This window comes from Rhinatrema bivittatum, chromosome 1 (assembly GCF_901001135.1).
Source record: "Rhinatrema bivittatum chromosome 1, aRhiBiv1.1, whole genome shotgun sequence".
Classification (NCBI taxonomy): domain Eukaryota; kingdom Metazoa; phylum Chordata; class Amphibia; order Gymnophiona; family Rhinatrematidae; genus Rhinatrema; species Rhinatrema bivittatum.
Window position 1 is genome coordinate 653045078 of NC_042615.1, and position 14838 is coordinate 653059915.

Here is a 14838-nt window from a genome sequence, read left to right on the forward strand (position 1 = left end):
GGGGGGGGGGAGTGCTGGGATTCCATTCTCCTGCAAGACAACTGAGAGGAAGTTACCACTAGAAAACACAGTTCACTCCAAAGTCTGTGCTCCAAACAAAGAAAAATTACTGAAGCAAAAATAATCCCATTTCAGCAGGTGTAAAACAAAGTCCATGAAATGCCTCTAATCTCAAGACACCCTAAAAATACTATGTAAACACAAAACCAACAAAAAGGGTGCAAATGCTTTTGTTGCTATATAGTTTGTCCGGTATCTAATTAGAGAGATATGTGCCACCTATAAAGCTATGTCTTAACTCAAGATATGTACTGTTTTTAATTTTTTGGTCATTTTTTGATGCAGTTTAAAAAGACAGTTTTAAAGAGATGCAAGTAAGTTCTTAAACTGAAAGCTGAATGTAAGGTTCTGATGGATTTTTATAACAACTTGAGGTAAACTGCAAACAAGCAGAATATATCTTGACATTTACAATTCAAAAAATCAATTATAAAGAAAACGACCAACAGAGAGTGGTATCAGAATATTATATAGTGTTTCCAGTCTCATGGGCTCTTGCCCTTACAGGGCTGCAACCCCTCTCTTGGCTTCAACACCGTTTTTGATCACGTCATTTACCAACTCTCTGAGGGTTTGTCGATTTACTTCTTTTTATTTTTTTATTATTTTTAAAGTGCAAAAAAGCCTCCCCTAAATTACCCGTATTTTTTTTAAAACATATACCTTACATTACCCACTATCTCTACTCATTAAAACATAATGTTTCACTTCAATTATGCTTGTCTCTTTAAACTGTGTTTATTTTACGCTACTTTACCCAGATGAATCGCCCGACATTGACAATGTTTCGGCGCGCTCCTCGCGCCTGCTTCAGGGGCTATCGTTCGTTCTCAACCACTTGATTCAAGTGGTTGAGAATGCCATTCTTGGCGTTTGAGCGCCATCTTTGAATGAGGAGAATATAGGAAGAACCGTGACACGCTGAATCAAGTGGTTGAGAACGAACGACAGCCCCTGAAGCAGGCGCGAGGAGCGCGCCGAAACATTGTCAATGTCGGGCGATTCATCTGGGTAAAGTAGCGTAAAATAAACACAGTTTAAAGAGACAAGCATAATTGAAGTGAAACATGTTTTAATGAGTAGAGATAGTGGGTAATGTAAGGTGTATGTTTTAAAAAAATACGGGTAATTTAGGGGAGGCTTTTTTGCACTTTAAAAATAATAAAAAAATAAAAAGAAGTAAATCGACAAACCCTCAGAGAGTTGGTAAATGACGTGATCAAAAACGGTGTTGAAGCCAAGAGAGGGGTTGCAGCCCTGTAAGGGCAAGAGCCCATGAGACTGGAAACACTATATAATATTCTGATACCACTCTCTGTTGGTCGTTTTCTTTATAATTGATTTTTTGAATTGTAAATGTCAAGATTTATTCTGCTTGTTTGCAGTTTACCTCAAGTTGTTATAAAAATTTGTTGGGGTTATAAAAATTGAGGTTGTGAGCCAGTATATAATATATATTTATTAGGTTCTGATGGATTACATAAAATGATAGGATGGGTCTCCCTGATGAGCTAGGGTCCTCCATCCCAGATTTGTTTGGAGGGTTCAATATGTGTAAATGTATTTACTTACTTACTTATTTATTTATTTTAAACAAACGCTTTTATATACCGGTATTCGTAGATACATCATATCGGTTTACAAGGAACTTAATACATGGAACAGGGTGCATGGTAACTTGGAGGAAGAGATGTCAACGGAACATGATAATTATAGAGGATATACTATGCAAATACACTAATACAATGACGCAATTAAGATAATAGGGAAAATATAGAATAGAGTAAATGGGGTAATTAACATAAGACAATAGAGAAAGTATTATATGGGACAAAGATACAGAACAAATATCTACCTTATAAATGGGCTCTGACCAACGGCCCGCAAATGCACAGTAGAGAGCAGCTCTACCATGCATGCGCGTGGGCGAACACGTCGGTCAGAGCAGAGCGTGCCCAAAAAAAAAATGGCGTTGGGAGGAGCAGGAGCAGCGGTGAGGAGCAGTAGCGGCGGCGGCGGCGGCGCGCGCGAGGGAGGGAGGGAGGGACCGACCCCTCCCCCCAGAGAGCTTCCATCTGCCGGTTGTGAATGAGCTGTTTAGAACACTTTCCACTATTTTTCCTGGCACTGCTCTCCTCCTACCTCGGAGAGCTGAGATTGGTTGCTTTTTGCTTTATAACCAGCCATTTTGTGATTTAAGGTGTGGCTAGAATCAGTTCAGGACAAACACAGAATATTAAAGATGTCTGTTTTTCCCTCCCTGGTGAGGCCTCCCTGCCTCATCAAGTTTTTGCTTTTTATGGGAAAACTCCTCTGTGCACACCCTGCCAGAGGGTCTCCTGAAATTTAGTTACAGTAAGGACTTCTTTGTCTTGAAACTCCTGCAGGACATTCGTTCCAGGTCTGCAGACCAGTGAGCCCATTCATTCCCTGAATAAAGCAAGCACCTGTGACAGAAGGTTAGAAGATTCCTGTTTTTGGAAGGGACTGTGTGTAACCCACTTTTTGGAGGATTGTTTCTCCTAAGGGCACACAAGTAATTTATATCTTCGAGGCTGGTCTAGCTAACCATTCCATCCCATGCTGACTCTTAATCCCTGGGGGTACTCTTTTTTATGGGGGGAAGCTCTCGCTTATGGCCCAGACGCTAAGAAAAGATTGTCAGTGTGTGTGCAGTCATTTGGTGCTTCCCATGAGGTGAGAGACTGTAATAACTCAGACAGGACTTGAGCTGGGTGTTAAAATAAAATGTAATATTGATAATAATAATAGTCCATTTTCCAGAAGTGTGAGCTTACATCTGATTGATGGTACATTACTGGTTTTCTTCTGTAGGTACGTGTCCTTAATCCGGACCTCTGGGTAGAGCCCATGGTGATTTAAAATGCGCTAAACTCTCCCAGCGGCTGTACAGGAATCTTATTAGAGGTGTCCCCAGCTTTACTGAAAACCCTGCCTTTGGACATCTTCTCCATGGGCACCCAGCCTATCCTGGTCCTTTGAGTGGAAATCCAGATAGGATCGCCTGATCTTGTTCTTCCTTCCTTTAGTTTGGTTGTTCTTACATCCTTTATTCTCTGATCTCTCTGGGAAACTTCTCTTAAGGAAAAGTCAGTGGGATCAGGCTATTACTCCCAGTGGGGGGGGGGGGGGGGGGGGAATCCAAAAACTTCCCTACACTGTTTAAGTTCAAAACATACTTCTAATGGTAAAACTGGATATCGCTTCTGTCTTCGGTGTTTCTCGCAGCAGGATGCATCACTGGTGCTTACCCATCTAGGGTTTGGAGTAGGCCCTCAGGTCAGCGCCCTTTTGCCCCTAAATGGTATCAGGCTTAAAGGTCTATCTCTCTGTAAATTATAAGAAGGACTCCTAGGCAGGGAGTGCACTGAGAGCTATCACTTCTAAAACAAACTCCTTAGGGTGAAGCTGGGAGGGCCCACCAGAGTGTGGAAAAAAAAAAAATACATCTTTACTCCTTGACTGCTTCCTCAAACTGAACCCCTGGTGTCTTAAAATGGCTGGGCTAAATAGTTTTCAGGCATCCAGTCCAGACTGACGGGTACGGATGGCTCTTTACAAAGTGTGTTCTAAGGACAGGGACAGTGACATCTTGTGGCTAGACCAGGAGGGTTTATTAACCCTGCTCCTTTGAAGAAGGTCATCCTTGCTGGCTGGACTCAGGGGACAGGGGCTGAAGACCAGTGAGCACATTCTCCCCATGAATCCGGCAAGCACCTGTGACAGCAGAACCCCAGTCTAGGAAAATGTTTGATTAAAGAAAGCAGTATCTCTTTTGTTGTGAGGAGGTTTTTAAGCCACCCCTCCTCACGGGGAGCCAGGCTGGAGTAGCAGGTTCCTGAACCACAGATTCTTCAACCCGAGGAGTCACCCTTTCAAAATAACTAAAGGAATCCAGTAAGAACATGAAGACACCATCTGGATCTCCACCTAAATGGAACCAGGAGCCAGGGCTGGGTGTTCGTGAGGTAGGACTGTTTTGTTCATGATAGAAAGGGACTCCTGTCAGAAATCCCGGGTAAGCCTCTGGGGAAAACGTTTAGTGCACATTTCACACCACCATGGGAAGCTGTACCAGGCTGCTGAAGAAAAGGACACCTACCCAAGATGAGACACCCTAACTGTAATAAAATGAACTGTAACTGCACATTTATTTAAAGATGGACCTTAAGTTGACTTTAACGGATCAGTAAATTATTATTCATCACCCAGTGCCTGGCCCTGCTTGTTTTGCTACAGCAGCTCCCTCCAAAGGTTGCTACAGCTACCAATACACAAAAAGGATAAATCACACCACTGTCTGGGCCATAGACGAGAGTCTCCTCCCATAAAAAGAATCCCCCCTGGGATAGAGAGCTTAGGAACTGGGAGGGGTACTAGCCGGAGAAGCCCCAAAGATATAAATTAGTTGTGTGCCCTGAAAGAACCACCTACTTTCAAAAAAGGTGTTACATTTGGTTCAGTTGGGACTAAGTTCAACCCTACAAGACACATATGAGGTTATACTTATCTGATAAGCGCTCTTTAAATTAATTACTGGTACCAGTCGGGGAATAATAATTCTATAGAGGAAAACATAGAAAAATAAGGTTTTCAGTGTTAGTTGTTTTTGTGAAAGATATTTTAAGTCTTGAGTGTTTTACCTTAAAGGTTTGCAAAAGCTTAATTTGAAAATTCATTCTTACTCACCTGGTGAATAATAAAATTTGGAAACTGTTTTTATTATTCACTTTGGGATGAATTTTAAAAGTCCGGCATTTGCCAAAACTGGGAGATTTGTATGTTTGGCCGGCGCGCACCAAGCAGATTTTAAAAGCTGCTCGTGTACGTGCAATTCTCCCAATACTCTCACAAGTGAGAGAGCCCAGAAAATGGGCAGGGCAGGGGCTTGGTCTGGGCGGGGCAAGGGCGGGACATGGGCATTCCGGGACTTTAACATGGAGTGTGTGTGTATTTAGGCGCACAAGTGCGCACCCAGGTCCCCTGCCGTGTAGCTTTACTACTGCTATGGACAGCGTGTAAGTAATACAATAAAAAGATTCTAGGCAAGTCAGCGGGGTTTTAAGGTTCAGGACTAACAGGGGGAAAGGAGACTATTAAACTAGGAGAATTGAGAAGTTCTATCCTTTAACTGGGCAAACTGGGAACACTCCCTATGGCATCGGCATGTGTCCCTTATAAAATTCCCCCACTTATGCGATAGAGGTGGCATTTACATGAACATATAAAATGGTGCGCACATGAATGCACGTACATGTGCATAACTTATAAAATGGCTGCGTCCTTTGGCGCAAGTCGTCATACGCACGTACATGTGCGCCTGGGCAGCTGTTTCAAAGTTACCATCCCTAATTTCATCTGAATATTTTTTTTTCTAAAGACCCTGCTGTCCCTCTCTACCCTGGGAGACTAGTTGGGTGGATTCTAGTCCCCTTGCTCCCTATTCATGGGATGACCCAACAGGAAGGAGGGCAATGTTTCTCTCTTATCCTCTCTTCCCCATTTCTAGCCACCAGACCCTCCCTCTCCCAGTCCAAATATATGGCGCCGCATCCCCCACCCTCAGAACCATCCCCATCCCCTCCAAAACCAAAAAAAATCCCTACCAGGAACGGGATACAAATTTACCCTATCCTGGCTCCAGCGCAGCTTCTGATTCCAGCACAGCTGTTATCAGAAGCTGCACTCCAGCCGAGAGCAGATACGTTCGTACCCCGCTCCCGGCAGGGAATGGGGGAAGGTCTGGGGATTGGGGGCATGCCATGCTACATCTTTGGGCTGGGGAGGGTGGGAGGATCCGGTGACAGCACAAGATTTTAAGATATTCGTAGACATAGGGAATGGGTTGGGGGAGGGCTAGCAGCGGATGCCGGGATATTTTTAATAATTAGGAGGGAATGTGGGGCGGGGGATGTACGGCCCAATAGGGCATCTCTTAAATTTGGAGGACAAGAAGCTGGAAATCAGACCGCAGGCCCCTTTACTTCCTTTTTTTTTTTTTTAATAAGACATTGCTGTTTAGCCGGATATTTTGTGAAGATATCTGGTCAAGTAGCAAGTTATCTGGCCACACAGAGCCATTAGCTATATATAACTGAAATTCAGCTAAGTTAGAAATGTCCCCAGAATGCCTCTTTTTTTATCCGGCTAGATTTTAGCCAGCTAATTACTTGCCCAGCTAAAATCTTGCCAGATAGGTGACTCAGTATTCAGAAACTTTCCATTTAGATGGACAACTTGTGAGTTATCCATCTAAATGGCTTTGAATATTGACCTCATACAAACTAACAACAGATAAGTATCACAAGGCCCATCTCTAGTCTGTCTGTCTGTTCTTGATGACGTGACTCAGAACCTACCTGATCTAAATATTTAATTAGTGCCCACCTACTTTATTTTAACAGTCACTTTTAAACTGATTGATATGGTGTTCATATTTGATTGTGTAGCTCAGTTGCCAAGTCTTTCTGTGAAATGGTATCTTAAAAGTCACAGCAAAGTGACATTTTCTTTTCTCTGTACTAGTCTGGGCCCCTTAGATTTCCATATATCAAAGAGATTCTCAATTTGATTACATAATCAACAGCTGGAATGGACAAAAGAGGAGAGTGGTTGGGTTTTCTTCAGAGGTCCTTATGGGAGCTCTGGATCCACAAGGCAACTATGTAGCCACAGGCAACTATGTAGCCACAGAGGCATTCACGGAGCGGGATGCCAGTGGCCAGTGGTAGGTGTCCATATAAAGAGCAGGTAGTAAAATACTGCACAGAGCGGCAGTAGCCACAGAGGCATTCACGGAGCGGGATGCCAGTGGCCAGTGGTAGGTGTCCACCTTCACGGAGCGGAAGGATGGAGGGCTGTCATCTCCCAATTAAATAAATAATAAAAAAACCCAGGGATGGGATCCATCAGTTCTAGAGGACGCATATAAAGAGCAGGTAGTAAAACACTGCATGGAGCGGCAGTAGCCACAGAGGCATTAACGGAGCGGGATGCCAGTGGCCGGTGGTAGGTGTCCACCTTCACAGAGTAGAAGGATGAAGGGCATCCATCTCCCAATTAAAAAAAGAAAAGAAAAAAAGAAAAAAAAACAGGGATGGGTTCATGGGCTTATAGGTATTACCAATTATTAGGCTTTTCAATATTTGATGATAGTTAATGTGACTTTCAAGGCATTCTTCACTTTCGGTGCATGTCCGGCATGACTCCTTGCTTCAATGACAGGGGAAAAGAAAAACTGATACTTCACACATTTCCAGCATTGCCCTCTGCTTCATGGCAGAGAGCTATGCTGCCGCTTACCCAACTAATCAAACTTAATATTTCACTTGGAAGCAGCTCCAGCACTGCTCTCTACATTAATGGTGGGGGTGAAAAGGGAATTAGAACATAAGGTTACTAAGAGCCAAGAGAAACAGTTAAGTATGAGAACAAATGTGTGAAGCTTGCTGGGCAGACTGGATGGACCGTTTGGTCTTCTTCTGCCGTCATTTCTATGTTTCTATGTTTCTATATGTAAGTGCAAGGGCGCATTGGCCAAGGCTTAAATCCAAGATGGGTGATAAGTGTAACCCCTGGGCTGAGGTCATCACTGAGGAGTCCACGGGGCACCCTCAATTCCAAGGGCTTAAGATACACTATCCTTAAGTCTCTCTATTTTCCAGGATTCTCTGTTGGTGGTGGTGGTGAGGGGTCTCCAAGACTCTGAGCATTGTTTAAAAGTCTTTAACATGCACAGAAATAATCATGCTGGATGATGAATGTGGTTTCAGTATAACTTTATTGATAATGCAGAAATTAAGTGATTAACAATATAAAAGTCTTTGTTCCATAAAACCCATTACGTAGTTCAGTTCCAATAAATCTATGACTCTTTACAGATATTTTAATTTACTCTTCTGTTTCCACATCTTTTTCAAATTACAGGGGTAGTTTCCGAGCTCCCTCCTAGAATTGGTGGAAAAGGATTTTTTACTAACTTTAGTTGGATACTTGCCAGGTATTTGTATCCTGGATTGGCCACTATTGGAAACAGGATGCTGGGCTTGATGTACCCTTGGTCTGACCCCCATATGGCAACTTCTTATGTGCTTAGATGGCATACACTTGTCATACCTTAATTTAGATGACTACTCCTTATCCCAACTCCCTCCAGTATATCCTGATGATATACAAAAGTTCCCAAAGTTCTCTCCTCCTCTCAGGAATGAATGAGAATCCACAATTCACGTTGACCTTTGATGGGTCCTTGGAGCACTCTGAGTGAGAGACTCCTCAAAATTTCCTGTCTTCCTGACAGTGACTAAATTCCCTAGACCCTTGGGGAATTTAGTTCTGGATAAAACAAACAATCCAGACTTCCAAAAGCAACAAAAGATGAAGGAAGGGTAAACAGAACTCCCTACAAAGCAAAGTCCAAAAAGGATGTAAAACAGTTTCTCAAAAGAGAAAATTAATGACCCTTTCTTCTTTCAAACCCAGACCTTAATCCTAAAGGTCCCCTAAAAAGGACAAAAGTGGAGCAGGCAAACGCCCTCGTGCCTCCTCAAAGGTCAACTAAAATATCCACACCCTCTTTAGATGTTTCCTTTTTTTATAGTAGTAAGGAGCATCTAGCACAGCAGCCGACATGGGGGAACTCTTCACCAACCTAAGATTCTTCTCTTCTACCTACACAATTGGCACGTTCCTTCTAGTAGAGACCCAGTAGGATTCTCTACACAATTATCAGGCCGATACAGTACAATAACCTGCATTTGGACGCGCGTTTTGGACGCACCAGCTTTACCCCTTATTTAGTAAGGGGTAATAGCGCATCAAAAATGCGCATCCAACCCCCCCAAGACTGATAGCGCCCGCAACATGCAAATGCATGTTGATGGCCCTATTAGTCATTCCTGCGCGATACAGAAAGTAAAATATGCACATTTTACTTTCTGAAATTAGCGCCTACCCAAAGGTAGGCGCTAATTTCTTCCGGCACCAGGAAAGTGCACAGAAAAGCAGTAAAAACTGCTTTTCTGTGCACCCTCTGACTTAATATCATGGCGATATTAAGTCGGAGGTCCCGAAAGTTAAAAAAAGTAAAAAAAAAAAAAATGTGAACGCGGGTTGAAAACCGGATGCTCAATTTTGCCGGCGTCCGGTTTCCAAACCCGTGGCTGTCAGCAGGCTTGAGAACCGACGCTGGCAAAATTGAGCGTCGGCTGTCAAACCCGCTGACAGCCGCCGCTCCTGTCCAAAAAGAGGCGCTAGGGATGCGCTAGTGTCCCTAGCGCCTCTTTTTACCGCCGGCCCTAATTTAAATATTTTAGTTTACTGAATCACGCGCACTGGACACTGGCCTGTGCATGCGCCAGGAGAGCGGGTGCTCGCCCGCTCTCCCGCGAACTTTACTGTATCGGCCTGTATGTGAATAAGTTGTGTTACCCAATAATGTAAAAGGGAATCTGAGGCTTAATGATGAAGGAGGAAAGTTTTGAATTATTTTTTGTAGTAAACTTTCCCTAAGTTGCTTACATGAGGCTGTGTTGCATAAAGCCAGCATCGAGACATTAAACAGACTTATTCTGCCATTAGCAGGTCTACGTGAACAAAAGGAAATGCCAAAAATCCATGGAAAGTAGAAAAGGAAGCTGTCTTTTTTTTTTTTACCAGTACACTATTATCCTCCTCTTCGGGTCCCATCCAACCCCAGGCACTGATATATTGATGGTGGAGGGATCAGCAGGGCACAGCGTTCATAGTGCACAGGCACCACAACTTTACTCCTGGGGGACTTCTGTTCTACTGCGGAATGCAGAATTTGCACAGAATGCCCCTACTGTGCAGTATTTGGAGATGCTGGGTGGGCTGCGAGCAGAACCCATCCCGCATGCAGCTGATGAGAATTGAGGCCCCCTTGGGCCGTGAGCGGAGCCCATCCTGCTCACAGCTGAAGACGATGGAGGCCCTGGTGACCACGAGCGGCACCCATCCCGCTCGCGGCTGAAGTCTGAGCTGCAAGCGGAGCCCATTCCTCGGAGGGCCACAAGCGGAGCTCATCCCGCTTGAGGCTGAATATGATAGAGGTCCTGTGTGTGTCTGTGATTTGGAGCCTGAGTGAGGGTGAGTGTAAGGGAGAGAGTTTTTGAGTGTGAATGTTTGTGTGTGAGAGAGGGAGCCTATGTGAAGGGGGGTGTGATAGAGAGAGAGCCTATATGCAAGGATGTGTGAGTGTGCAAAAGAGAGAAGGAACTTTTGTGAGTGTGTGTTAGCAAGAGAGAGATGGAGGTTGTGTGAGGGTATGTGGGTGTGTGTGTGTGTGTGTGAGAGAGAGAGAGAGAGGGGGCCTGTATGAGAGTGTGTGTGCTTGAGACAGCAGGAGACAGTGTCTGCATGTGTGCCTGAGAGAGGGAGCCAGCATATGTTTGTGTGAGTGTGTGTACATGTGTGCATGCCTGAGAGAGAAGAGCCAGTGTGTGTGTGCCTGAGTGAGAGGGAGCCAGCATGTATATGTGTGTCTGAGAAAGGGGGAAGGAGTCATTGTGTGCCTGTGTGTGCCTGAGATAGAAGGAGCAAGTGTGTGTACGTGTACCCCTGAGAAAGAGTCAGCATGTATGTGTCTACCTGAGAGAGAGAGAGCCAATGTGCATCTGTATGTGCCTGCGAGAGGAAGAGCCTGCTCATGTGTGTGCCTGAGAGGAAGTCAGTGTGTTTGTGTGTGTGTGAGTGTGTGTTTGAGAGAGGGGGAGCCGTGTGTGTGTGTGTTTGTGTGTATACCCCTGAGAAAGAGGTAACGAGTGTGTGTGCCTAAGAGAGAGGGAGCCAGCGTGTATGTGTGTATGTGTGCCTGAGAGAGAGGAAGCCAATGTGTGTGTGTGCCTGAGAGAGAGGGAGCCAGCGTGTATATGTGCGCCTGAGAGAGAGGGAGCCAGCCTGTATGTGTGTGTGTTCGCCTGTCTACTTACATAATACTAGTAAAAAGTAGTATTAATTACCGTTTATTCTAGTGTGATGATTTTATCTAGTTTATGGTGCCACAAGTGAGAAGTTTGGGAAGGGCACAGAATTGTGGTATTGGGGTGACTGGGACCCTGTCTCATTCCTCACTCAGGCTACGAATACGAAGATAAAGCATATTAGCAAATATAATTTCTTAAGTGGTACTCCCCACCCCAAGCATAGGGGTAATTCATAGACCGGACCGGGGGGGTGGGGGGGGGGGAGATATTAATTTATTATTCTTTTTTTTGGCATTAGGGCTGACTCTAGAAGTGGTAGGGAGTAGAACACAGACTCTGAAAAGACCCTGGGCTTTTCAAACACTTTGGGGGACACTACCATTCATTTCTCAGACCCTTTAATGCAAAAGCAGCCTCGGGCTGAGGGGCTGCCATTGAGTGTTCCCATTATATTTTACCACTGAGGAAAATACAGCACGGTTTCCTAGGTTGCAGTACCAAGTACTGTAGTGTAGTAAACCCCGCAGTATTTTCCTCTTTCAGGGGAAAATATCAAGGCTTAGAGTATGACCCCCTTAGTTTGGTTTTGCGGTACAAGAAAGTTCAGGAGTTGGTAATATCATAGGACCTATGCTAAACAATGTTTATGCAGACCGTTTGTTAAACTAATTTGACATTGAGCTTGTGTGTTGAGTAATTATTTCCTGCTTGTCTCCATTTTCAGGTCTAAAACTCTGAGCATGTGGTGCAGTTTCCTTTCTCAGGCCTTCCCCCTTTCCTAGTTTTAAAAATCCAAACTCAGTGATATTTTATTTTTACTTGCAGTCTCTCTTTTCTCTGTCATGCTACTACTGCCGGTTTCTTTAGTTACTAGGAAATGGATCTGCTCTCTAGCACGCTGTATTGTGTACCAGAGTTACTGTTACTTCATGTAGCAGCACTGAAAAATTACATTATTTTTGTCTAGTGCTTCAGCAATTAAACACTTGTGAAAACAATGCTTGTCAAGTAACAGTGAATACTTGTTTTTATAAAGTATAATTGTAATTGTCAGAAACAACAGTGCCTTCCTGTTGGTCACCTTTTCATAATATTTGACTATACAGTAACAGACCTTAGCCTATAGATGAATAGCAAATAGAAGTTTAAAAATGATGTGAAAAAGAATGGAGAATAAAATGGAAAATATCATATTGCCTCTGTATCGATCCATGGGGCAATTGCAGCTTGAGTACTGTGTGCATTTCTGGTCTCCCCATCTCAAGAAAGGCAGCAGAACTAGAAAACGTGCAAGGGCCACTAGAATGATAAAAGGGATTGGAACGGCTCTGCTATGAAGACAGGCTTCCCTGGTTAGGGCTCTTCAGCTTGGAAAAGAGAAGGCTGAGAGAGGGCATGATAGACATTTATAAAATCATGACTGGGGTGGAAGAGATAAATAAAGGACAGCTATTAACCCTTTCAAATAATACTAAAACAAATGGCCACTCCAAGAAACTAATAACCAGCAGGTTTAAAACAAATCATGGAAAGTACTTTCTTACTCAATGCACAATCAAGCTGCAGAGTCTGTTGTGAGATGATGTGGTCAAGGCGACTAATATAAGGGGGTTTAAAAGAGGTTTGGATAAGCTGCTGGAGGAAAAGTCCACAAAATATTATGAGCCAGATCGCTAGAGAAAGCCATTGCTATTCATTGGAGTGAGTAATAAGATGTAGATCTACTCTTCGAGATCTGCCAGGTACTTGTGACCCAGACTGGCCACTGTCGGAGACAGGATGCTGGGCTGCATGAACCTTGGGCTGACCCAACATGACAATTTTTATTTTTTCATGTTCTTATATTGTTCACATTTTATATTTGATATTTGTTACACCTATGTAACAAAAATATTTGTTGGCTTCTAGATCCTTTATTGTTGAGATGGCCTTTCTCTCACTCTCTTTGAGGTAGATTTTTAAAGCATTGTGTGCGCAAAAACTGCCCCATAAGTGTGTAGATGGGCCGCGTGCGAGCAACGCAAATTTTAGGAAACCACGAAGTATGTACAGAATAAGAGGCGGAAAATGGGTGGGGCATGGACGTTCCGGGGCGTGGCCAAGAGTTACGCACATATCTCCTAATTTTAAAAAAGCTGACCCTGACGCGCGTCGGCTTCTTATCCATGTAATTTTACTACTGGTCCTGTTGGTGAGTAAGTCTGGAGATCTCAAGTTTTAGGACTTGCAGTATGAAGAAGTAGAGGGGTCTTGAAGACCTCAGTATCAACTGGGCAAACTGGTGGACTAATTTGACAAATTGATTTTTCCCTCTTGCAAGCATGTTTTAAGGTCTTCCTACATATGCGCGTAAAAGCCACTAAAGCCCTAGCGGAAATACGCACTGAAGATTTACTTGAACTGCTGCTTAAGATTACGCACACACATACATGTGGGAGGGGTATTTTAAATAGTACTTGCATACTTGCGCACATGATATAAAATTGCAGCATATCTCTACTCATGCGCTGATACATGAGTATATGTGCGCACATGCATTCCTTTAAAAATTAGGCAGTTTAAAAATTTATGCCTATAATGTATATAACATATACATTGGTCCAATAACCATCCCTTAAAAGCCTTTGTTTGAGCAATCATTTGACAAACTTCTAGAAAACATTATATGTATTGATTGACTTTCCCATGAGTGCAGGTGACGCTGGCAGTGCTCAGTTTAACCTGGGAGGAAAGTTGCTTGCTGATTCAGACCATTCTGTTCCCAGGTGCCAGGTTGACCTTTCGGCCCTTAGTAAAGAGCAGACTCACAAGCTGGAGCTGCAGCTGGAGGAAGGGGAAGGATGCCTAGTGCTGCTGGTCACCCTGACAGCCTCTGCTGCCGTCAGTATCTCCGACCTCCCTCTCAACACCCTGGAGGACCAGAAAGGGCGAGAGGAAATTCTACAGAGATACGTATGTGGTACCTTTGTTTTATTATAGTTTTATACTGTTACACCACACTCTTTTTGCCTTTCATGTTAATGCCAGATAACAGGACAGAGTTTGGATCCATATAGCCGTGTTTGTTTATAAATTCATTCATACAATTATTAAAAAGAAATTCCAAAAATTTTATTTTTTTTGGGGGGGGGGGGGGGCAGATGAACTATTGTGCACTATCATAGACTGTAAATGTGTTTATCATGCATATTGAAAGCCCATATTGATAAGATGCAAATAAGGCATGTGTTTCTGCATATTCTAAAGTATATGTGTACAGGTGTGGTCAGTTTTTAAATTTGTTTTAACACGTCTGAAAAGCATTTTACATATACACTTTTTCACTGTGCCAATAGGTAATGAGATGTTTTGCATAATTTTGCATCTAATTACCTCATTAACAGATTTTGTACTAACTGTCTCAAGCTAGTTTACATATATTAACAGCACATAAAATAGCTTGCACATGTTAACAGCACAGTTCATGTGCATTAACCACTTCTGATAGCATTTAGCATGTGTTAATACTTGCAGTACCATTACCACACTTAAGTACATTGACCCCATAATGCGCAAATCACAAAAGCCATTGAATCTAATTAATTATAGTAATGGCTTATTTATTAGACTACATGTAAATGAATAGAAATGAATATTAATGAAAAATAGTAGTTCACTTTCTGTTTGAACACATACAAGTACGCACACACACACACCCAACACACACACACACACACACACACACTCTGTCTGAGGCTGATATGATAAGCTGATGTTACAAAATGTATGCTAGGTTTAAGAATGGAGGTGATTCCTTCCACTTTAGCATACGTTT

General features: G+C 43.2%; 1 protein-coding gene across 4 annotated transcripts in view; it reads left to right on the forward strand.

The window, feature by feature from the left end:
* MCTP1 (multiple C2 and transmembrane domain containing 1) overlaps positions 1 to 14838 on the forward strand; it is a 1134628-nt gene that overhangs the window by 718571 nt on the left and 401219 nt on the right. For all 4 annotated transcript variants that reach the window (XM_029573135.1, XM_029573151.1, XM_029573144.1 and 1 more), the window contains exon 8: positions 13790 to 13976. In XM_029573135.1, the coding sequence (XP_029428995.1) occupies positions 13790 to 13976 (187 nt within the window). The remainder of the gene's footprint in view (positions 1 to 13789; positions 13977 to 14838) is intronic.